At 58.4% G+C, this 23075-nt stretch overlaps 6 protein-coding genes across 6 annotated transcripts; 2 read left to right on the top strand and 4 right to left on the bottom strand.

Moving 5' to 3' along the window:
• Positions 1 to 112: 112 nt before the first annotated feature.
• On the top strand, positions 113 to 1722 carry F5144DRAFT_541077 (cytochrome oxidase c assembly-domain-containing protein). Its single transcript, XM_066787155.1, has 2 exons — positions 113 to 630; positions 704 to 1722. Exons 1-2 carry the CDS (start codon positions 267 to 269, stop codon positions 1411 to 1413), a joined length of 1074 nt encoding a protein of 357 aa, XP_066638743.1. The 5' UTR covers positions 113 to 266; the 3' UTR covers positions 1414 to 1722.
• Positions 1723 to 1835: 113 nt separating this feature from the next.
• F5144DRAFT_385254 (uncharacterized protein) lies at positions 1836 to 3454 on the bottom strand. Its single transcript, XM_066784659.1, has 2 exons — positions 3168 to 3454; positions 1836 to 3050 (listed from the first exon to the last, which is right to left on the bottom strand). The coding sequence occupies exons 1-2, from the start codon at positions 3276 to 3278 to the stop codon at positions 2100 to 2102; spliced, it is 1062 nt and encodes a 353-aa protein (XP_066638742.1). The 5' UTR covers positions 3279 to 3454; the 3' UTR covers positions 1836 to 2099.
• A 1398-nt stretch (positions 3455 to 4852) lies between these two features.
• F5144DRAFT_660065 (uncharacterized protein) lies at positions 4853 to 13033 on the bottom strand (the record flags this gene model as incomplete). The annotated part of the gene is made up of 24 exons (XM_066793251.1): positions 12245 to 13033; positions 11114 to 12181; positions 10661 to 11036; positions 10367 to 10564; positions 10241 to 10337; positions 9655 to 10119; positions 8819 to 9155; positions 8705 to 8788; positions 8628 to 8668; positions 8442 to 8594; positions 8265 to 8405; positions 8217 to 8234; positions 8087 to 8174; positions 7733 to 8050; positions 7637 to 7696; positions 7448 to 7585; positions 7394 to 7411; positions 7213 to 7363; positions 7136 to 7179; positions 7061 to 7102; positions 6968 to 7015; positions 6473 to 6937; positions 5861 to 6442; positions 4853 to 5650 (listed from the first exon to the last, which is right to left on the bottom strand). The coding sequence occupies exons 1-24, from the start codon at positions 12872 to 12874 to the stop codon at positions 4853 to 4855; spliced, it is 6360 nt and encodes a 2119-aa protein (XP_066638741.1). The 5' UTR covers positions 12875 to 13033.
• A 444-nt stretch (positions 13034 to 13477) lies between these two features.
• F5144DRAFT_660063 (cytochrome protein) lies at positions 13478 to 15434 on the top strand. Its single transcript, XM_066793250.1, has 6 exons — positions 13478 to 13819; positions 13892 to 14257; positions 14316 to 14542; positions 14627 to 15095; positions 15163 to 15252; positions 15309 to 15434. The coding sequence occupies exons 1-6, from the start codon at positions 13511 to 13513 to the stop codon at positions 15399 to 15401; spliced, it is 1554 nt and encodes a 517-aa protein (XP_066638740.1). The 5' UTR covers positions 13478 to 13510; the 3' UTR covers positions 15402 to 15434.
• A 2532-nt stretch (positions 15435 to 17966) lies between these two features.
• Positions 17967 to 19724, bottom strand: F5144DRAFT_623948 (uncharacterized protein). Its single transcript, XM_066792175.1, has 4 exons — positions 19517 to 19724; positions 19133 to 19277; positions 18654 to 19052; positions 17967 to 18539 (listed from the first exon to the last, which is right to left on the bottom strand). Exons 1-4 carry the CDS (start codon positions 19673 to 19675, stop codon positions 18022 to 18024), a joined length of 1221 nt encoding a protein of 406 aa, XP_066638739.1. The 5' UTR covers positions 19676 to 19724; the 3' UTR covers positions 17967 to 18021.
• A 968-nt stretch (positions 19725 to 20692) lies between these two features.
• Positions 20693 to 22567, bottom strand: F5144DRAFT_596229 (uncharacterized protein; the record flags this gene model as incomplete). Its single annotated transcript, XM_066790776.1, has 8 exons — positions 20693 to 20739; positions 20840 to 21071; positions 21130 to 21229; positions 21289 to 21352; positions 21441 to 21499; positions 21615 to 21961; positions 22004 to 22309; positions 22481 to 22567. The coding sequence occupies 8 exons, from the start codon at positions 22565 to 22567 to the stop codon at positions 20693 to 20695; spliced, it is 1242 nt and encodes a 413-aa protein (XP_066638738.1).
• Between the last annotated feature and the right edge of the window lie 508 nt (positions 22568 to 23075).

The raw sequence follows: 23075 nt of genomic DNA, 5'->3' as shown, positions 1-23075 counted from the left end.
AGAGTCGGGTGGGTCTGCCAGGGGTGAGCCACAGGTTTCGGCAAATGGGAGTGGCTTGCCCGCGCATGCCAGCTGCCCTTGGACGAAAGGTCAAAAACTTTGGCTTGGCATTGGATGATCCAAGAGGTCGACGACCAAGCTCCAACTTTTGGAGGGGGAAAGCTCGGAAGCTCCCACTCACACCGGCATTGCCACCGTCCCGGACTCTAGCTACACTCGGGCACCACCACATCGGCCCCGACAGGATACGTGGACAGAACGTAACGATGAAGCCCGCGTTACGGTTATGCGCTGCCCCGCGCAGCGTCTCTGACGCAACGCGATTCACGGCGACGACGTTGCATGCAAGCTCCAAAAACGCCACCCCACCACCCCGATTCACCCCCTCGAAGGCCGGGGCCGGACGGCCTCCCTCCAAGGCCGGCTCCGGGGGCCCCGCGGGTTCCGGGGGCCCCAGCGGACCCTCAGCAATGTTCGAAACCCCAGAGCAAAAAGTCGCTCGGTTACGGGCGGCACACGAGAGGGCAAAGGCGGCGAAGGTGTCCAAGTTCGACAAGGTGGTCGACGCGAGCAGGAAGGTATTCGACTCGGCGCACAAGGTGACGGTCGCGGGATTGATAGGCTTCACGGGTAAGCAAGCGCCATTGCCCCTCACCCCCCCCCAAAAAGAAAACAGGACCCCCTACTAACCCACCCCCACCAGTGCTGGCGGGCCTCCTGACGGCGTACACGGCGGTGGACATGATCATGTACAACAAGAAGCGCAGCGCCGAGTGGGCGGAGGCGCAGATGAAGCTGGAGGCGGACAGCCTCGAGGCCGCGCGCATCGCCTACATGACGGGCAAGGCGGACGAGGAGCAGATCGCGCTGGTGGAGGAGCAGCTGGAGCGCGAGCGCGAGTCGGGCCGCAAGACGTCCTTCTTCAAGGACATGAGCGTCCTCGGCACGCCAGAGAGCCCCCCCGCCTCCACAACACCGGCGACCCAATCCCAATCCCAACCACCCCCCTCACCAGACCAACAGCAACAAGAACCCGAACCCCAACCAAAGTCATCCCTCTTCACCTGGCTAACATCCAACCTCAAACGCGAAGAAGACGACCCGACCCCGCAATCCCGCCTCGGCTACGAAGCCCTCAGCGACGACGACGGCGCGGCAGGCGGCGCGGTGCGCGACAGCGACCTGGCGCGGGCGGTGGAGCACCGGCAGGCACAGCTGCAGGCCAAGGCGGCGGCGGCGCTGGAGCGGGAGCGCGAGAACCAGCGGAGGGGGGGGTTGTTGGATCGGGTGGGGGTTGTGGAGGAGAGGTTGGATGGAAAGGGTGTTGGGGAGGGGGGGAAGGGTGCTGCTACTGCTGCGGAGGGGGGGAAGGGTGGGGAGGGGGAGAAGAAGAAGAAGGGGTGGTGGTGGTGATTGGGTTCCCCATATGGGCTGTGAAGATGGTTAGGGTGGTAGGGGAGGTGTTCGTCCGTCCGTCCGTTTGGTATCGGAATGGGGGCTGGCATGTTGTTTCCGTCAGTCGCACAGGTGGAGAGCGGGCGTTATGCAGGGCCGACTGTATCATAGTGTAGGGGATTTGGATGTGCATTATTCGGCTGGGAATCGGTGCATGTACGCGCACGCACATGGCGGGACATTTGACGCTCTCCATCTGCACCAGCACCCATTCGGCTCAGCCAGGTGCGCGTTGTATAAAAGTATAACAGACAGCAAAACACGCATTCAAATTGGAACTTTGTTGTGCTGGCATGGTGGGGTGCTCGTCCCTGATCGCTTCCTCCCAATGAACCCATTCCCAACCAATGCGCCGTAGCCATCATGAGAAACGACCGATCCTAGCCCATAGGAAACGCCAATAGCAACCGTATCCCAAGCCCATGTTTGCGCTGTCGACAGCGCTTCCCACGCTAAAATATAATGAGTGACGATTCCCCCATGTGCGATAAGTTAAAAATGCCATCCTCGATTACCCTCCCCGCTTTGAACTCCCAATTCCTTTCATCCCATCAACAAGCCATCGCGGAACGGGCCTGTGGGCGTTTCTGAATCCTGTGTGACGCCGGTTCAACCATACTCCGATGTCGGCCGTCATAACCTTCCTAAGAAATGATGATGTGGTTAAAGTGGCCGGGTACCTTGTTTCGGCACCGTTCACAGTCAGTTCGGTACCCTATACTGAATGATCGTGTCATGCCGGGCTGTAGCGCTGTCCATGAGTTCACTGTATGTTTCGACCTAGTGTGACCCTTCTTCGGCGAGGGTGTAGCCGCAGGCTCGACATCCATAGCGTTTCCGTTTTGGCCCTCGGCCGCCGGTGTGCCTTCGCGTACGGCCCGTGCCTCCATGGCGGAGCTTGCTCGCGGCGGCAGCCCGGCGACCAAGGGATGCTCGTGTGTCAGGTGGCTCAAGTGACCATGAGACGGGTACATCTGGTCGAGAGCCATCCTGCCGATAGCATGGCTGTCCTCCGCACCACATTCACTAATAGGCGACGGCAGACGCCGGTTCTCGATCATGGCCCAGTCCGCCACGGCAGGCGGAGCGGTCTCAGCGTGGAACTTCTGCCGCGACAAGTCCACCAGGCCGTTATGGGCAAAGGCCGCCGCATTCGGCTCTTCCGGCGTCGTCGCCAGCATGTCCCCATGCGCAGGGTTGCCGCCTTTCCAGTTGTTACCCCGTACTTGTGCGGCAAAGCTGCAGTGGATCGGTGTCGGTATGCGACCCGCGACGCTGGAACCGCTCGGGTCCGTTTGCATTGAACCCTGCTCGGAACCTTCGAGGTACGGCTGGTTATGCCCGGTCATGGCTTCTGACGTATCCATCATGTCCATGTCATCATCCATTGCTCCCCCAGACATTCCGTCCGATGTTCCGACAGGAACCAATTCGGGCTCATCGGCCCAAGCCTGTTCCTGAATTGGCTCTTGCGGTGTGATAGCCTGGACCTGGGAGGCCATGGCAAAAGTCGGGGTTGTCTGAGGGAAGCTCGGCCGGCTGTTCCATCGTCTCGAGTTCGGAGAAGTCCTAAGCGGGAGTGACTGGAGGCGTTTCTGTAGTAGCCATGTTAGTTGCTGGTGGCATGCCCCGGGTGCTAGGCGGAACACGGCGTGTTGACCGCAGCAACCCAAAGTGGTGGAGGCCGGCCATAGTTAAAAGAACCCACTTACGCTTCTGTGTTCAGTGAACCCAACCGGGTTACCATCCGACGCCTCTTCATCCTCCTCCTCTCTGATCCTCTTGCGACGATAATCTGGAAACGGGGCTTCAACGGACATCATGGTGACGGTCAGCGCCGGAACCGGGGCGATCAGTGGGACTGGCCAGCTTGTCTAGTTAAAATGGGCGGTTAATGAATGAGAGGCTATGGAAATATGGAAATGCTATAAGAAATCAGGCCAGCGAGAGGCAGGGCAACGAAGCAGGCAGGGGAAGAAAGAAGGCGGCAGACGGCAGTAATGGTTCGGATGGTTGTTGTGGTCCTCCCAGGGAGTTCAGACAGAAGGTGCATCTGAATCAAGGGTGGGGGGGAGCCGGGGATGGGGAAGGCAGCAGCGGAGTGGGGCTGACGATGGCTGGGAAGCCTCGTGGATCGGCGGTTGAATCCAACTTCTTTTCGTGAATAATTCAACCTCATTCTTCACCCCCTTCCCTGCCTTTTACTTTCTCATTCTTATCAGCAAATAAATACGAGGAGCCCCCGTCGGAAACCGCAAATGGATGACGGTTACACTGTCTTGGAGGGTTTTTCAATTGGTGGCCGCCAGTGCGTCCTTGAAGCAATTTTGAAACCGACCGCCCTCCACAGGGCAACTTCTTTGGTGGGCAGCTTCCCAGCCCGCCGGGCCAAACCTGAACCGCCTGCGACCACGAGACCGCCCGCTGCCGCCCCCACCTCCCCACCATTCACTGCGGCCAATTGAGGATCCTTGCGCACCCTGCAGGGCATGAAAGTGGCAAGCAAACACCTTTCTCCCACAGCATATCGTTGCCCGGTGAGTAGGTATTAGGCCTAGATCCGACGAGGGGTTTGAGTTTATTCGCTTTTGTAAAATTCAAAAGCACAATACTCAAACACGGTTTCCATCGAGAGGGGGTCATCCTCCCCCTTTAGGTTGGTCATCGTAGTCTCTTGTGTCTGGGGACCCCTGCTGCGTCTGACGTCGCACCACATGGGGAAAATCAAAGCCGGACTCCAAGTGTACGAATGCTGTGTACTTCGTAGATGCCGCCGAAACCAACGGTTAGAGGAGCGAAAGGAAAGCCATTCGGAAGCGCAAAGCCTACTTTTTATTTGACTTGTTTTCTTTAATTTCGGTTACTTTTTCTTGGTTTCCTTTCTTATATTTTCTTGATTTCTTGCTCCCTTTCAAGTCTGGCTTTTTTGGGCCAGAGGGTGTGTCGGTACTCTCGGGCCCCCGGGCCCCGGGCCGACAGGACCACCCCTCATCCCAAGTTGTCAGCCCTCAAACGACAGCATCAATTACACTTCATACCTCGTATGCACCATTCTGGTGACCCCGCATCACGGGCTCGAGCGTCATGAAGAGTAGGCCGGGCCGGTCACGGAACTTGGCCGGCGCGCGGTCAAAGCCGTTCGAGATGTTTGACAGCGTCTGTGTAATTTGTACGGAGTATGTCGTGGAGTGTATGGTGGCGAATGTGTTCAACGACATGTCAATGGTTGGCTTGAGATTGACTTTTGAAGTCTTGCCGGGAGTGAAGTAGCTAATTGATGATCCCCTAGTTCAAATTTAGATCTACCTTCCTGTATACAATTACAACAACTCACTCTTCACAAATGCAAAGCCAACGCCAACTTAAAAAACAAACTCCTAGGCAAACCCCAGCCTGGTCATCTCACCGAACGCGCAAGAAACTCATACCCATCCGAAATCGCCGCAACGGCCCCCGCATGCCGGTCATAACGCCGATAGAGATCAAAGAGATGGACCGCCTTGTCCACGATCCTCACCTCCGCCGAGACCCCCCTCGCCCGCAGCTCATCCACCGTCCGTTGCGCCTGCTGCCACGGAATCAAGTCATCATCAACCGGGTGCACCAGAAACGTCGGCGTCTTGTAATTCCCCAGCCGCACCTGCGCGAGGGGACTAATAGCCACCACCTGCTCCGGCTCCGGCCACGGCAGCATCGGCGTCCCCTTCTCACCCTTCTCCCCCTTCCGCAGCCCATGCACCAGCACCGGCACCGTCTGCGCCCGCCAATTCATATGCAGCGCAATCCTCGACCGCGCATCCCGCCGCGCCATCCACCCGCCCGCCGCCTGCGCCGCCGCCGGCGGGTTATACTCCACAATCGGCGCCTCCTCCACCCCCTCCCACACATCAAACCCCCCCTCAACATCCTCCCCAAACGGCAAATTCACCCTCCCCCACCACCCATCCTCATAATCACTCGGACAATAAAACCCCAACACCGCCTCCGGCGCCTGCACCCCCACCGCCGGCCCCGTCCACCCCAAACTCAGCGCCAACATGCCCCCCGTCGACCAACCCACCGCCACCACGCGCGTCCCATCCACACTCACATCTGACCGGTGCCGCCGCGGGGATGATTCTGCATCGGGTAACGTGTGGCGCGCCCAGGCGAGCGCATCGCGCACGTCGGTCATGGGGCCCTCGAGCAGCGTGGTCTCGGGACACAGCCGGTAGTCGATGCTGATGGGCAGGAAGCCGGCGGTGAGGAGGAGGCGCGTTTGGGAGGGGCGGATGTCGCGCCGGGAGAGCATCACGTGGCCGCCGCCGTGGATGAGGAGGGCTGTTGAGGGGGGGAAAAAGGGGGGTGGTGAGTGGGTGGTCTGATGGAAAAGATAAAGGGGGGGCTAGTAGTGGGCCTCACCGACGGGACGGGGTTTGCTGTTGGGGGGGTCGGGTGTGGGTGGGTAGTGGATGTCGGCTTGCAGGGCGAGGGGGCCGGCGTGCTTGAAGGTGACGGTTTCGAGCGTTTCGAGGGGGGTGGAGACGGCGGTGGTGGTGTCGGAGTCGGCTACTCCTGGCCCCTGGGGGATTTGGGGGGGAGGGGATGGAGAGGGGTATGGTCGGGGGGAGGTGGAGGCTACAATCAAGCGGAGGATGCTCGCTTCCGCGCTCGCGCCGTCCGACCAGTCCACCCAGTCGAAGCCCGACGCCAGCAGGTCTTTCTGCCAGAGCGTCTCCGAGGCTAGCGCGTGGCTGCGGCCGTCGTTGAAGAGCCACCAGCCTTCGAGGAGGCCAAACACGAGGTCGAACCAGAAGAGGTTCTGCGTGAGCTCGACCAGGCATAGGAGGCCGCCCTCGCGCAGCGTGCGGCGAATGTGGGTGCAGGAGCGGGTCAGGTCCCGCGTGGCGTGGATGCAGTTGGTGGAGATGACCATGTCGAAACGGCCCAGAAGGTGGGCCGGCGGGCTCTGTTCGATGTCGAGGACGGCGTACTCCATGAACGGGTACTGGGCGAACTTCTTCTTGGCCGCCGCCACCAGCGACGCCGAGAGGTCGGTGAAGGTGTAGCGCAGCTTGTGCCCCAGGCCCGAGGCCGCGAGGTGCTCGAGCAGGTGGCTCGTGGTGCCGCCGGTGCCGGCGCCGAGCTCGAGGATGCGGATCTCACCGCGGCCGCTGTGGTCCGCCAGGTGTTGGGTGAGCGTCTGCGCGAGGAACCGGGTGAGGAACAACGTCCCGGCCTTGAACATGGGCGCGTGGGTGTATACGTCGCCGAGCAGGCGGCGCGCCTCGGCGTTGCCGAAGAGCAGGGAGATGGGGTCCGCGTCGCCGGAGAGACATTCTGCCAGCCGGGAGCCCGTCGTGTGCAAGAGGGAGTGCTCCGAGAAGTGCTGGGGGAATCGCTGTAGGATCCTTTCGTGCAGGTCCGACGCGGTGGCTTGCGGCGCTGGCCGGTCCGTTCGCCTGCGAGTCCCGTCGCCGTTGATTTCTAGGAGACCTGCGTCCTCAAGGATCCTGTAGATTTGCGCCATGACCTTCTCGTGCCTCGGTCGGTGTTTGACGTTGGGCAGACCATTCCCAGGCTGGAGGGTCCTAAGGTCGCAGCCGAGCCTGGCCAACCCCTCGACTACGTACGCCACCACGAGTTGAGCCTGGTGGGGATACACATCCTCGCGAAAGTTCTGGAGTCCACTCTCTTGCACGACAGTGTCGTACGTCTGTCTGTTGCTCGCGAGCCATTCACTGGCTGCGTCCGCCACCCCGACTTCCTCCAGGGCACTTTCACTGCCGCTGCTAGGTTCTTCGTTACGGACCACTCCGTTGATCACGGGCGGAGGAGCATCCGAGCCGGCAGGAGTTGGGGCGCTTGTTGACTCATAACCAGACACCAGAGGCTCGAGGCGAAGGGAGAGCGACTGGACGTCGGTCAGCTCCTGGAGATCGCTCAGTGAAATATCGACGGAAAAGTGCTTCTTGATCTCGCTGGCAAGCTCGGTAATCATCAACGAGTCCACACCCAGATCTGCTAGTTCAGAAGCCGGTTGGATTTCCGCGAGCTCGGCGCCCAGGACCTCACTCAGCAGGTTTCTCAAGGCATCGATCAGGCGTGGCCCTGGAGTGTGGCCATTCACGGAGCCCTGTGGGGGTGTAGCCTGCGGCGATATCCCGTTCGGAAGGTCCTGAGGATGAGTAGTCCCTTTTACCTCGTCAACTGGCTCTCGCTCAGGTGGCGGCGTTGGCAGGGATCCCGAGGCCCCGTTGAGCTTCGATAAGGCTCTGTACAACGATGACATGGAAACTCGGGTGAACTCGGCGTTCAGAATGGCGAGGACGACGTCCCCAGAGGCGGGATCCAGGACGAGAATGTCGTTCACGACGGTGTTCTTGCGCTTGGCATCGACGTTGGAGTAGACTTTCCAGCTAGGCGCGTTTGAAGGCTTGCCGCCGTCGCCACCGCTCGGCCCATGCATGAAGGTGTCGCTCCAGAGCACCTCCCCAATCCCGGTGCAGACGAAGACATCGTCCTCGCGGCCGTCTCCGGTCACACAGTTCACGTGGATGCCCGCGACCTGCAGGAAGTTGTCGATGGCCAAGGGATTAGACACCCCCAACGGAGACTGGCGGGCCCCGGGCTTTGGAGAGTCCGGCATAACCACGTCGCCCACGACCTCCCCGTTACCGGCCACGACATTCCGGACGCCTTGGTAGTGGGGGGCGTAGTTGACGATCCGTCCGAAGACCCTGTAGATGATGTCTCCGGAGAGTCGGTTCGCCCCTGGCGACCGTGCGATCTGCTCGTATCTGGAACTGCCCATGAGCCGTCCGAGAAACCGGAAGCGGGAGGCCACAGCGGTGGAGTCTGCCTCGATGAAGGCGGCAGTGCCGAGGGCATGAGTAGTTCGCGGGGACGAAGGCGAGGGTAGCGTCGGCCCCGTCAAGGGGGAGGAGAATAAGGAGAAGTTCCACGTCGAACTACCGTCTCCCTTCCCGGCGGCCGGGATGAGGGACAGATACAATCGGCCGTCGGGTTTCAGCGCAAGGGGCGACAGAATGCGCAAGTTCTCGAGACGAGGCACTTGCGTAACCCCCTTGGCAGGAGGACCTTGGACCGCCTTCATCGCGCGGATCACAAGCTCGAAGTACATGGACGCCGGGCACAGGCTCTGTCCCAGGACCGCATGGCCGCTGACGCACAGGATGAAGTCGTCGTGAGACGCATCGACGGCGAAGAGAGCCTCTCCGCCCGCCTTGTGGTGCTGCACCAGACGCACCAGCTCCGCCGGACCTACTTCAGGAGCCGGCGTCTCGACAGTGTCCCGCCGCCCAGGCGCCTGGAAGTCGATCCAGTGCTTCGACTTGGCGAACTGGTAAGGCGGCAAGTCGACCCAGGGGTACTGCCGCCCGTGGAATGGCCAGAATGTGGCCGCGGTCCCGGCCGCCCAGAGGCTGGTCACCGCCCGCGCCAGACCCGACGAGGGGCTGCTGCTGCCGCTGCCGAGGTCCAGCGGCAGGAAGACGTGCGATGCCGCTGTGGTCGTCGAGGGGAGGGCACGGCGCGCCATGGCAACAACGGGCGAGGCGGAGCCAGCCTCAAGCCAGACGCACCCGGCGGGGTGGCGCCGGACGATGCGCTCGATGGCGGCGGAGAAATGGACCGTGTCGCGCGTGTGCGCAGTGACGAGGTCAGCGGCGTCCACAATGGCCTCCCCGACCGTCGCCCAGCTCTTCGGTCCCGGCGAGCACGTCTCGACGTGGATGGTCGGCGGCCGCCACGTGATAGACCCTGCCACGGCGCGGAGACCATCCAAGATGGGATCGGCCAACCGCGAGTGGTACGCATGACTATTAGCTAGCCGCGACACGCGAACACCACTCCCACCACCCCCACCCCGAACAGCCTTCTCAACCTTATCCACCGCCGCCGTCTCCCCCGCCAATACCCAACTCCTCTCCCCATTCCGACACGCCAAATCCAACCCCCCCTTTACACCCCCCAACAACCCCTCCACCACCGCCCACTCCCCCTCCACCGCCACCATCCCCCCGCTATCCCCCCCCCCACAACTCCCCAATCAACCGCGCCCGCCCCGTCACCAACCTCAACCCCTCCTCCACCCCCAAACACCCCGCCACGCACAGCGCCGTCAGCTGCCCAAAACTGTGCCCGACCATCGCCGCGGGGCGCACGCCCGCATCCAGCCACGCGCGCGCGGTAGCGTACTGCACGGAGAAGAGTGCCGCGTGCAAGGCGACGAGGTCGTCGGGCTCGTAGGGGGTGGGGTCGAAGATGCGCGGGAAGAGGGGGGGGAGGTGGAGGGTGTGGAGGGCGCTGTTGCAGTGGGTGAGGTGCGTGAGGAGGGTGGGGGAGTGGGATACTAGGTAGGGGGAGAGGTGCACGGTGAGGCCGGTTTGGCCGCCGAAGGTGAGGATTATGGGGAGGGGGGTGGGTTTGGATGGTGGTGTGGTGATGGGGCGGGTGCCAGAGGCGAGGGCGGCGAGGTCTTGGCGGAGGGCGGGGAGGGATGAGGTGGTCCAGGTGGCGATGTGTGGGAAGGAGGGGTTGAGCCGGCGCCCGAGGTGGAAGGTGATGTCCTGCAGGGAGGGCTGGGTCTTGGTGGTGGTGCCCGGGGGCGTAGTTGTCTGCCGGTCGAGGTAGGCCTTGAGCGCGGCGGCGTAGGCTCGCACGCTCTCGGGGGTCTTGGCGGCTATGGCGACGGGGTACTCGATGGTGTCGGCGCTCTCCGCCTTGGTGGGTAAGTCTGCCGACGGCTCGAGACGGTGTTCCTGGAGGAGGATGGCGGCGTTACTCCCGGCGGCGCCGTAGTTGTTGACGAGCGCCGTGCGCTTTGCTTGGTTGACGGTCTCCCAGGGGCGCCGCTGCGTTGCGATGGCAAGCTTGTCGGCCTCGAGGGGCGGGATCTTGCTGTTCAGACGGGTGAAGTTGGGCTGCTTGGGGATGACGCCGTGCTGCATCATGAGCAGCGTCTTGATGCATCCGGCCACGCCGGACGCGGCCTCGGTGTGTCCGATCACGTCCTTCACTGACCCGATTGTCAGTTCCTGCTGACGATGGGCGCCCCCGAACGCGCTGCGGATGCTGGCGCACTCGATGGGGTCTCCCACAGGGGTACCTAAGCCAGTTCAGACACCTTGGTCAGCACGGCATGTCAAGTGGAAGGCAGTCATAAGCCTTCAGGATTTCTCTCCTTCGGTCGGTGAGTACTTACCCGTTCCATGAGCCTCCACATACGTGACTTCCGTAGGCGCCACACCACCACCGGCGAGGGCTTGCGCGTACAGCTCGCTCTGGGCCGCAGAATCTGGAACCGTGATGGGGGTGCAGTTGGAGCCCTGGTTCACTGCTGTCCCGAGAATGGTGCCCAAGATGGTGTCCCCGTCGGCCAAAGCCTGGGCGAGAGGCTTGAGGACGAGAACGCCGGCGCCTTCGCCGCGGCAATATCCATCTCCCTGGGCATCAAAGGCTCGAGAGGCGCCGGTCGGGCTCAGGAACGAAGCCGCCGCCAAGTTCTGGTAGAGGCTGGGGCTGGTGATCAGGTTGACACCCCCGGCAATGGCGACGGGGCATTCCTTTGTTTGAAGGGCCTGTCCAATTTCATTAGTTCGTCGTTCAGAAAGCCATGCTTAGCCTTTCTGGGTAGGTGAGTGAGGTAAGTGCTTACCTTGCACGCGTGATGAATGGCTACGGCTGACGACGAGCACGCGGTATCAATGGTAACCGACGGCCCGGTCCAACCAAAGTGATGGCTGACCTTGCCGCTGATGAAAGCCCGCAGCGTGCCCGTGGCCGAAAAGGCCGTCGCGTTATCCGAGGCAACGTTGGCTTCGTAGTCGACGGAACCAACCCCCATGTAACAGCCAACACGCTGCGGACCATGTCCGGGTGCGTAGCCAGTGGACTCGATGGCCTCGTACGCGACCTGGAGTATCAGCCTCTGCTGGGGATCCATGGATGCGGCTTCGCGAGCGGAAACCTGGAAGAAGCGGTGGTCGAACGCATCCGGGTCCTGCACGAAGTTCCCCCAAAAGGGGCCCTTCGGCTCCCGCCACAGCTCCTCGGCCCGGAAGCGGCTATGGGGGACAGGCCCGACTGCGTTCCGTCCTGAGGTTATCAGCGACCAAAACTCATCGAGTGATGGGGCCTGGGGATATCGGCACGCCATGCCAATAACGGCGATGGCATCACCCCTGACAGGTCCTTCCGAAACCGGGCGAGGGATTGGCTCGCTGGATCGCGATGTTCCATTGACCAGTACTGGCTGACGAGGCAGGGCAGATTTCTCGCCCGCCTTGCCGGGGGCTAGTGATCGAGGAACCGCTCCGGGGCCCCCGATAGGGGTCATGTCGATGGGAGACCGGTCGCCAAAGGCCGCGACGGCCGCGCGGACCGTCTCAAACCACTCGCACTTCTCGCCAAGGATGCTGTCTATGGCGATGTTGGATAGCGCCCCTTGGTTGATGATCGGGCCATCGGCGGCGGCAGTCGATCGGAGAGGTAGAACCATATTTTCGGCCGTTGGGAACTGGAAAGCCACGTTCTGCTGGCACAACGACTTCAGCTCTCGCACCAGCACTTCGCGGTTCTGGCTCGCCTCGTGGTATCGACCATATAAACCAACTGGCTGGGCTACCATGCCACCGTCGGCAAGTCGTTGAGAAACTTCGGCCAAGAGGCCCTCGGGGATCGTGATGGTGACTCGGTCGATGTCCGTCACACAAGACACGTAAACCTACGGGACCACGTCAGTCAGCCAGTTCATTCGCCATCTCACAGAACTTTCGGACAAAATTACCTCTGGGAATGACGCGAGCGTCTTTTCCAGGTGCTCCTTTTCCTCACTCGAGGTCCAGCGGACCGAATGCGCGGCGTTGAGCCCCAGGGATCCAGGCTGCCGCAATTGTTTGTGCTCCTCAAGGTCGATCACGGCTCCGACGCAAGCCGCGAGCCGAATGGCAACGCCCGCCAGTTGGACCAGCTCCTCCCTGTTCCGCGAGCTGGCCACGGCGGTCGCAGCTAGGAAACCAACGCAGAACCCCTGAACGGGGCCCCGGCGGCCAAGGCGGAGGTACTCGGCCAGCTGGGAAACGACGGTCAGTGGGGCGAGGACCACGTTGTTGGGCGGTTCGCTGGCGGGGAGCTCTCCGGTGTCGAAGAAGTTGGCGAGTTGCTGCAGCTGCTGGGTCTGAGTGGCGCCGAGGTCTCCCGCTCCGAGGCCGGGGCAAGCCGTTTGCACTGTTGCCTCCCATTGCGAAGGCAAGGCTCGAACAGCCTTGGTGAGGAAGTCGAGTTCTGTATTCCCCAGGATGGTCGTCCGAAGGTCCGTGAGATGAGATCCAGTTAAGCGTGTCATCTGCGGTCCGAAGAGCAACAGCGTGCCCTCCGTAAACCCATCACTATTGCCGTTTGTATCCATTGCGTGCATCGTTAAAATGCCGTGTTGTCGGTATATCGTGTAGTTGAAACACTTATTCGTTTCCAGAGCTTCGGCGAGGTTGCTTAGAGACCTTGGCCGCTGTGAGGGGGTGAACGTCCGTTGTTAAAAGACTGCCCCTGAGCCTTTGGGAACTTGATCACAATCACGACTTTTGTAAAGATGTTGACCTAATACACAGCGATTAGCTGGACACCCGAATCTTTTTCGTCCTATCTAACTTGTTCGCCGTCCATACCTTGCAATGGAAAAATACCGGCGACTTCTTTCGACTTCGGCTTTTTTATGTGTAGCCCCGGATTGCCCCTTTCGGCTGACTTCTCCCCTTTTCACGAACCTTACTGGCCAGATAAGAAAATCCGCCGGCAATACGAGAAATGCGAGTAACATAGTAACAAATAACGGGAAGTATTTACAAAGCCGGCCCAGGGGGACTCGTCTAAGTCGGATGCAATTTGCTTCCACTCCTTCCGTCTTGCATTCAGGGTTGGTCGGCAGCCCCTGACGAGGAAATGGCTCTACCTTGGACATCTAGGCGACCCTCCCCCTTTTCTTCACACACGCAAACATTTTCCACACATTTACTCTGGTCCCAGGCTGCCCCTCGACCCTTGGTCACCTCCCAACATGCTAGATGGCCACTTGCAGCCCGTGACGCCTGCGGTGTTCGTGGGCCTCGGGCTTCTCTTGCTGTGCTGGGCGTTTCTACACCAAGCACGGGTATACTACCGTCTCCGCCACTTCCCCGGTCCCTTCATCGCCCGTTTCACGAACCTACAACGTGTCTCCTGGGTGCAAACCGCACGGTCTCATGAGATCCATACGCAAATGCACAATCGCTATGGCGACTTTGTGCGGATGGGTCCGAACATGGTCTCCATTTCCGACCCGAATCTGATTCCGGCCGTGTATCCCATTCGGCCGGGGGTTCCAAAAGTAGGATACACGAAAACAATGGGCCTTACCAAGTGGTGATAATGCTGACGTGGTGTTTGTCAACCTCCACAGGGCAACTTCTATCGGTCTCTCATGCCCTACTCGCGCCAGGGAGCTGCCCTGCCACTCGTCTTCAATACACGGGACGAGGCCCTCCACAAGAGGATGAAGAAGCCCATCGCGCCGATATTCTCTCTTTCCAATGTGCTCACTTTTGAGAAGTTTGTTGATCAGATCCTCGAGCTGCTATTCACTCAGCTGGACCAGCGGTTTGCCGGACGTGAAACCCCTTTCGACCTCGGCGACTGGCTGCAGTTCTTCGCGTTCGAAGTGATGGGCACCATGACCTTCTCTCGCCAGTATGGGTTTCTCGAGGAAGGGTGTGACGGCAACGGTCTGCTGGGAGCCATCTGGGATTTCATGCAGACGGCCGCGCCGGTGAGGACCCTGACCCCCTCGCTTTTGGTAGAGATGACTGATCCGATGTCACCACCAGATTACTCAAATCCCCTGGTTTGATCTCGTGTGGTACAAGAACCCCGTAGTTGCCGCCCTGCGACCGACAACTGGCATGCCCATCCTAAACATCGTCCGAAGCGCCATCGAGGAGCGACGAGCAAAATTAGAACAGAACCCGAAACCAACCGGAGACGAGGGCAACCGAGGCGACTTCCTTTCACGATTCCTCCACGTCCAGATGAACGACCCATCAGTACCGCCCTGGTAAGCCCAGCCCTCATACCCCCCCCCCCTTTCACCTCTCACTCTCGACCCCGTGACTACACTAAACACCCCCCCAACCAACAGGGCCGTAACAGCATGGACCTTCTCCAACGTGATCGCGGGCTCCGACTCCACCGCGGTCGTCATGAAAACGCTCTGGTTCAACCTGCTCAGCCACCCGACCTCCCTCCACCAACTCACCCACGAACTCACTCACGCCGCCCAAGCCCAACCCCCCCTCACCCGCCCCTACCCGACCTGGACCGAAGTCGCCCCCCTCCCCTACCTCGACGCGTGCGTCAACGAGGCGGTCCGGCTGCACCCGCCCTTCTGTCTGCCCTTTGAGCGGATTGTGCCGCGGGAGGGGATGCTGCTGGGGGGTGGGGATGGGGATGGGCGTTTCTTGCCGGGGGGGACGGTGGTGGGGATGAATCCGTGGGTGGTGAACCGGCACCGGCCGACGTTTGGGGAGGATGCGGATGTGTGGCGGCCGGGGCGATGGTTGGAAGGGGGGGCGGATCGGTATCGGCGGATGGAGCAGAGTGTTTTGACGGTAGGTTCTTGACCCCTTTTATGATGAAACTTGGTGTTGGGTTGGGCTGAGCATGTTGGTCTATTAGTTCGGGGCTGGGCGGCGTGTCTGTCTCGGGAAGAACATTGCGTTGTTGGAGCTGAAGAAGTTGACGGCTGCGCTGGTGCTGAACTACGAGGTTTGTGACGCCACCCCTTTGTTTTTGGTGAGAGGCCCAACTGATGAGCATAATAGACTACGATATTGGATCCTGCGAAGTTTCAGACAGAGAACCGCTGGTTTTTCCGACAATGGGGCCTGCAAGTAACCATCAAGAGACGATCTTGAGTGGGATAGCTCGGGGGGAACTAAAGTGGCGGCCTCTGGAGGAAACCACTTGAGGGAGAGATCTTTGGTCTCCAGGGTCTAAGATAGACAGCCCCTTGTCCTAGATCTGGACTTTGCCCCGTTGCTAGTAGTTGAGCAATCGCACACATCAAGTAATCCGCCCACAGTTGATGCCAGGCTTTTACATGTGGCTTGCCATATTCGACTCATCGAAATTGCGTTAAACTCTCTCTCCCAATGCATTCATTCTATGCCTATAGAGTACCTAATGTAGATGGAAATGCCACATTCACTCAGAGCGCATGCTGAATCACACTCGACAAAAGCCGAAAGCCCCTTGACCGTCCAGCAATGTTACGCCTTTTCCCGGCAGTAGGCATCCACCCCGTGGCTTTCAATTACGAGATGAGCAATTGTCCAGCCCCTTTGACACTATATCCCTGCATCATGGGCGGGACAAGAGTGCCAGTAATAGTCATGGTGGCGCCGGTGGCTTTGTTAATGAAGGGGAGGGAAACCTCCATAGGTCCAACAAGCGCACCCGAATCAATCTCGTAGGTGCCATCACTCATGTCGCTCTCCGCATTGACGGTTGCAGTGGAAAGGCTAGCAGAGAATGGGGGGATGGCAGACAAGAATCTACCGCTGAGTTGCCGTTGGAGGCCACTGTCCGTGGCGAAGCTCAAGTTGAAGTTGCCGTTCGGATCCCCGCTCATAAATCCAGAGATCTGCATCGTGAGAGGCGCCAACTAGTTATTAGGTAGCAACCCGAGACATTAGACATCAGACACACAACCTGAGTTGGAGCGGACATTTGAGACGAGAGTGGCGGGGTCTTACAGTGAGTGCTCAGGGGGGAATAAATGTGTGCTTCTTGCTTGGAGTTTCGGGTTTACAGATTTCTCGCTGCTGCTTGACTTGTTGTGTACCTACTATAATAAATTCTTGGGACAGGGAATTATTTGTCAATATTTATACTCCAAATGAGACATCCGATCCGCCACCAGATCAGGATTTATTGTCGCCAAAGGCGCCAGCACCATAAAAAAAGGAAAAGCGCGGGAGACGAGAGATGATGATCAGAACTCACCGAGTCTCTGGGCAGGCAAGTGCTGCAAGTCCTATTTGACAAAATGCAGCAGGGGGCCACATGAAGCATACGCAGTGGAGGTATGTTGGCCACCACCAACCTTAACTAATGTGGTATGTACACGTGTAGTGTTTCAGTCTAAATCCCACTTTTCTTTTGCTAGGCCGGCCGCTGGAAGCGCGGCAAAATGCACCACCCGGACCGAGAATTCGGGCTGCGAGATTTTCGCATGACCACCAAAAAGGACATAATTATGGAGGCTTGTACGGATAACTGGGATTGGCTAATCAATATAGCTCCTAACTCTAACATAGCTGGGAGCTTGGCCTATAGGAACGGTGGTGTTCTTTTATGCAGTGCCAGCTCTACATAGAGAGTAGTAGAGTAAGTAGGTACCTACCTACATACTTGAAGATAATTAGGCTCTCTTTTATTTAGAATATAGCACATTTTATCCTTGACAAGCTGAGATTCTCTACTACCAAAAGCTCCCCTATCCACAGTAGTGTGACATCCCACCGCCTCCATGTCGTTACAAACTGAAATGGTTGTCGTCAAGCGCAGTGTCGATCTGCGGGGTTAAAGATGCGGTGCTCCCAGATGGGTCGAGCGTGCAGTGTTTTCGCCATGTCTCTTTGGGCGCTGGGCGGGGTGACCAAACAGCTTGTGTGCGGCCGAGCGTGGCGCTTTTGGCCAAGATCACCAAGCAAATCGCAAATCGCAAATGAGCATGCTCAAGAAGCGTCGAACGTTTCAGCTTCGGTGTTCTCTCATCAACAGGTTAAGAAGTTAGATATACACGAAGGGACAGTGCTAGAGGGTAGGCAAGTGGGTGATGGAATAATCGAACTAAAAAAATTAGGTGGTCACCCTGTTCTTGGTAGCGATCACGTCGCCAATTACGATAAAACGATAAATAGAACGTACTATACTGTTGCTCAGCGGTCTTTCCGAGTCTTCATCCAACTATCCTCACTGGGCAACAATGGGTCCTCATTACAAGGCTCAAAAGAAAGCCAGAGTATGCAATGCTATTTTACTGTTGCGTAATGGTGTCGCAAGCTAGCGGAGTAGGGTTACATGCATGATCTTGTTAGTAAGATCTCGAATATCAAAACTTTCAAGCGGCCGATGGCCAGTTTGAGGGCCAGCCAGGTCTAGGGTTAGGGTTATAACACTGGGCCTGGGAAGTGGGCGTCGATGTGTGAGGGACGTCGCCTCGAGGTCGTGTATACTCATGCATTTTCCCTTGATTTGATATCTTCGGCGTTAATAAAGGTAGAACTGGAGATAATGGGTCGAAGGCCAGATAGGAAGTTAATCATTTGAGAGACAGGTGATTACAAATTTATGAACCGTAACCGCTTTCCCCTACGGTGATACCCTACCGATTGGGGGGTTGGTTGCAAGCGATAGGCTTTATATTGTGGCGTTCCAACCGAGGCAGGTAGATACATACCGAAGTACCTATTTTTGCCCCCCCCCCCTAAGTTAATTCCCGGATATTGGCCGCCCCTCACTGCTCAGTATTCAATAGTCTCGCTTGGGGAACCTCTTCCACGCATCCGGAAATCCCGCACCGCGCACAAAGTCCCAATGCTTGGTCCACGTCATGGGCTGGTCGCTAGCCGAGTCGATCATGGCAATGCCGGCCTTGAGGAACATGTGCTGCTTGACGCGGAACTCGGGTCGGTGGTCGTACGGTCCCGAGAGCACCTCGGACAGCGCCGTGGAGCGTATCATCTTGGACATGTGCCCGTCGTCCTCGTGGTAGCACGCCCGGTTGAACACCTCGGCCCAGCCCTGGTTAGGCAGCTTCGACCGGTGCGCGCACAGGTAGTCTAGCCGTAGTTTCGGTGCCCCCATGCCCGCGTACGTCATCATGAAGACGCGGCCGCTGTACTCGAGCAAGCGGGCCTTTTGTGCTTTGGTCATCGAGTCCTCTTGTAGGAAGGAGACGTGGCCGATGCTGGAGGTAAGGCAGTGCAGTAGATAGAAGTCAAAGGTGCACTGGTACGGTGGCAACTGGGCGCCCGCCGTGATGTACACTGCGAAGTGTCAGGACTCAAGTATCATGGAATGCTTCCGTGGTAAAGCTGCGCTCCCTCCCGTCTCACAAATGGGGGTACTAGGGAGGGCCCGCGGGGGGTTCTCGAACTTACCGGCCGTGTTGATGAGCTCTGCCGTAGTCCGCTCAAGGTCATCTGGATCCACACGCCACCTCGCGGCTAGACGAAGCAGCTCCGGCTTGGCATTTGGGAGCACGCCATCTCGGGCAAACTCCTTGTCCATAGCCCATCCACCCGAGTGCTTCCTTATCTGCGTGTGGAAGTCTAGGCTGGAAGCCGTGCTTATCTTGGGGTCCGCGTGCTCCATGTCGATTAGGTCGGCCAACGGCAGAGGCGTCTCCAGGGCTTGGGCGGCGAGCGCCTCGGCATCGCTGAGATACTCGACGTACCACATGTCGTGGTGCACGGCGGCCTGTGCCAGCCCCTCCGCCAGAAGCAGGGGCTGCTGGAACTCGAGAGCGAAGCCGATATGAATTAACCCGTGCACGTAGCCTGAGTTGCCCGGCAGGCGTGAATGTCAGCTTTCTTGTAAGAGATCGTAAGGAGCCTCACCCACGCGGGCCAGCACTTGCCCATGTAGATGCGGAACATCATGTCGTTGGCAATTTGTCCCCCTCCGACCAGATACTTCTGTAACACGGCTTGGTAGCCATGCCGGTTTATCTGGCCCAGGAAGAACTTCTCAAAATTGCGGAAGTTCTCCTCGCGGCCCAGGCACTTCGTGAAGATTATGTCGTCTTCCAGGTCCAACACGAGCGGCTCCACCACAATCATGGCATCTCGCATGTACCGCGTGTTGCGCTGGTGCTGAGAAACCAGCACCTCCGGTTTGGCCCCCAGCGCCCACAGCGTCAGGTCGTGATGGGCGATGTGGTTGTGCAGATAGACCTTGAGTGTTTGATGAGCTTGCGGGCCGTTGGAGAAACTTTTGCTCTGTGCGTCCCAGGGTTGCTTACACCCATGTGATCCTCGGTAGTGAAGAATATATGGTATTTCTCATTGTTCTCCTTGAGCAGGGCCGTAGCGGTTGCAGCGCTCTCTTCCGTTAAGTTTGCGGCGTGAACGAGGCCGCGCGTTTTGACCGCATCGATGACGAACGTGTCTGTTGGGAGCATCTTCGTCAGTTTTTTGGGTGGTTCTGTGTCTTAAGATGCTCGGTTTTCAAGGAGCAGTGAATAACCACCGTAAAATCCAAATTTGAGATGCAGGAACCCGATATGGATCGCACGGTTCCACAGCTTCTCTCCATATGGAAAGTGTCATGTGGAATGGGGTTTTGGCTATAGCCGTAATCGGCGATTTTCCCGTCGCCCTTGCACCTGTCCAACTGTTTGTCCCCGGCCCTACTCGGTGATGAGTCGGGGCGGTTATGCGTTGGAACTTGGGGTCGAGGGCTGTTATTATGTCGGGAAGCTCGGGTTCGCTCGGGAGCCGTGGGGTGGCGGCTTAGGTAGGGAAAAAATGAGTTGGGGAAGAATTTTAAGAAAGCTTGATTTAAGGGAAGGAACCCTCGACACGCGACTTTCCTTATTAGCAAGAGCATCTCAGTTTATTTAATCAACAATTGAAACGCTCGTTTTCTGTTCAAAGCGATTCGCCCCTTTTTAAATGGAACCTTGGATATCCGGGGAATAGACGTGATAGTCAAGGGATAATTATTTGACAGTTGGTGACTTGAGGCTGAACTGTATAAAACAAGCTTTCACCACGGGTACATCTAGTGGAGAACGTCGGACTTGACCACGAGCAATGTTGTATATCCCTCACTTCGGTCCAGCCACAGAGGCTTCTACTTTTTTTCCCAAACGGTTGATATCTCTTATAGCAGGCAAAATGACACCCATACGCGATGCTCTAGCATATACGTAATAAATACATATGGAGGTATCCGTATGTATAGGACGACTTACCCATCAACTTTTATCAAATAGTCATACCATGTTTGGTTTATATTTTAGCTAATAGGTCTCGAAGTATGAAGTTCGATTAGCCGGGCATCGAGTTCCTGCCTCGGTGTTTAGTTCGGAACCTGGAGCAATGCTTTTCTACAAGCATCAAATACATCAAATCTTGTAGAAGGTGAGCTTTTTTGTCTCCTAAAACCAGGTCGCGAATTCTCGGGAATTGGGGGCTTACCCAAAGTCGTGCTGGTAACGCGCAGGAAAACTCGTCGGCACAGCTGCTCGATGGGGTAGCGGTATTAGCATCCGTACGCAGCGAGCTACCCAAGGGCATGGATGTGAGACCACAGAGAAAGGGTTGGAAGGCGAGGTAATTACTTGGATTCATGGGGTCGGCAAACTGCCGAAGCTCCTCCTCCACATCCTTCTCCTTGCCCAGGCGTGTTTTGGACATGATCTGAACCCTGGAAGCTCGCAAGCGACGGACGTGCTCGAAGAGAACGAGGCGTTCAGAAAGGGCTGCCGCGGACTCGACGCCTTTGAGCAGAGCACCCAGCGCACCGGCGTCCTCGATCGCCTGGTTAGCACCCTGCCCTCCGAAGGGAAGCATCTAACAATTCTTTAGTAAACCAAAACGCGGCAAAAATGAAGAAAGAGGCAGTTCTTACAGGGTGGGCTGCATCTCCGACCAGCACAATTTTCTGTCGATGCCAGGTAGACAGAGGATCGTGAATGCCCAGCGGCCAGTCGGTGACGGTCGGCGCAACTCTGGTTTCGCCGCCGAGTCAGCAGAATGTCCAATGCCGCTCTCGCAGGACCACTCTTACTTGATGATCTCCCTCAAGCTGGGGTGGAAATGCCCAAACTCACTCAACATGAGTGCCTTTAAGTCTAGAGATACGCAGTGGCAGCGTTGAATTTCGAGTCAGCCATCACCATCTAATACTCACTCCTCCAGTGATCTTGGGGTTTCTCTCACCCTCTGGAGCACACTCCTGTTGCGCCGAATGGATGCCCACGAAATTCTGCACCTGTCCCCTATTCGGCGGTGAGACACTTGAACTAAACCCAGACCATGGACAAGATCACCTCTCCAACCCGACGGAACCTGAAAACCGCCGCCAGGGGGAGCCTACTCGGGGACGTAACTTACCCTTGACAATCATACCACACCAGATGGCGCTCCGACTCATGCGCGGTATCCGCAAACACAGTCGACCCCTTCCCCTTGACCTTGCGCAGCTCCCGAAAGTGCGGATTCCCCTCCAACATCGGCGTCGGGATGAGGAAGCGGAACGCGCTGAGGCCGGAGGGCGTCGCGCGGGCAGCGTCACGGCCCTCATCCCCAAGCACCACACCGCGAAGCACTGAGTGCAACCCGTCCGCAGCCACCACCAGATCCGCCCGCAGCACCTCCCCATCCTCCAGCTCAACCACCCCACTCTCCGCATCCCCACCAACAACACGAACCCCCATCCGCAACGTCGCCGCCCCCACCCCCTTCAAGTTTCCACCACCCCCCCTTCCAGTTCTCCCCCCAACCCCACCATCCCCCTCCCCCCCTTTCCCACCCTCCTCTTCCCCCACCAACAACCGCAACAACTCCCCATGCAAATCCGCCCGATGTACCGTATGCAACACCGCCCCAAACCGCTCACGCGCATCACTCAAGTCTGTGCGGGCCAGCGCGGCGAGTGTCGCGCCGTCGAGCACTTCCCAGCATGTCATTTCGTCGGCGCGCGCACGCGCGTAGTCGAAACCGAGTGCCGAGAGGACGTGCTCGCCGTTGGGGGTGAGCAGGAGGGCGGCGCCCGTTTGGGGGAGGGTGAATGTGGATTTTTCGAGGACCTGTTTTGTTTAAGTTTTGGTTTTGGGTGGTGGTGGTGTTCTCTTAGGTGAGGGGGGGAGGTGGTTTGGTGGTTTCGTTTCTGGGGCTTGGGGCAGGGCCCTGCGGCCTTGTGGTATGGCACGGCTGGGAAGCTGGGGAGAGGTGAAGGGGGGAAGGGGGTTTGGCCTCACCTGGACAGAGTGGCCGGCTTGCCGCAGGGCGATGGCAGTGCAGAGGCCGCCGATGCCCGCGCCTACGACGATGACTTGGAGGGGCATGTTGGGGTAGTCTGAGTCTTTGGCGTGAGAGAGCATTCGGTGTCTTCCGTAGGTGGCGCGCTCGGGCCTTGGGACGCGCCTCAGAAAGGTACCAGGTATAGGTAAGGATGTTGGTGATGTGTCTCTTTCTCGACTCGGACGATCCGCCGCGCCAGGTGTCCGAGTTTGAGGCCAACCGCAGCCGGCGGTATCTCCTACTCTTGCCACACGAAGCACACCATTACCATAATCATACCCCATCTCGCAGTACAGTTTAGCCGGCGCCCTTTCGGCGCATTTTGCTCGGCGATTTCCTGGCGGCGTATTCTTTTGTTGTTTTGCTCTCCTCTTCTGAGTCCGGTTTTACCCGATTTATTTTTTATCCGGTGTAAATTGTAAGTGCCGGTCGTTCTGTAATCCTCAACGGCGTTAAGGCCGTTCTCTAATTCTCAACGGCGTTAATCAATCCGGCAAGTCCAAGAAGGGTGGGTGACACGACTGGCTCAAGGCATCGTTCGACCGGCGGGAC

Source organism: Chaetomium tenue (assembly GCF_020726465.1).
Source record: "Chaetomium tenue strain MPI-SDFR-AT-0079 chromosome Unknown F5144scaffold_7, whole genome shotgun sequence".
Lineage (NCBI taxonomy): Eukaryota > Fungi > Ascomycota > Sordariomycetes > Sordariales > Chaetomiaceae > Chaetomium > Chaetomium tenue.
This window is presented reverse-complemented; position numbering and strand designations above follow the sequence as displayed.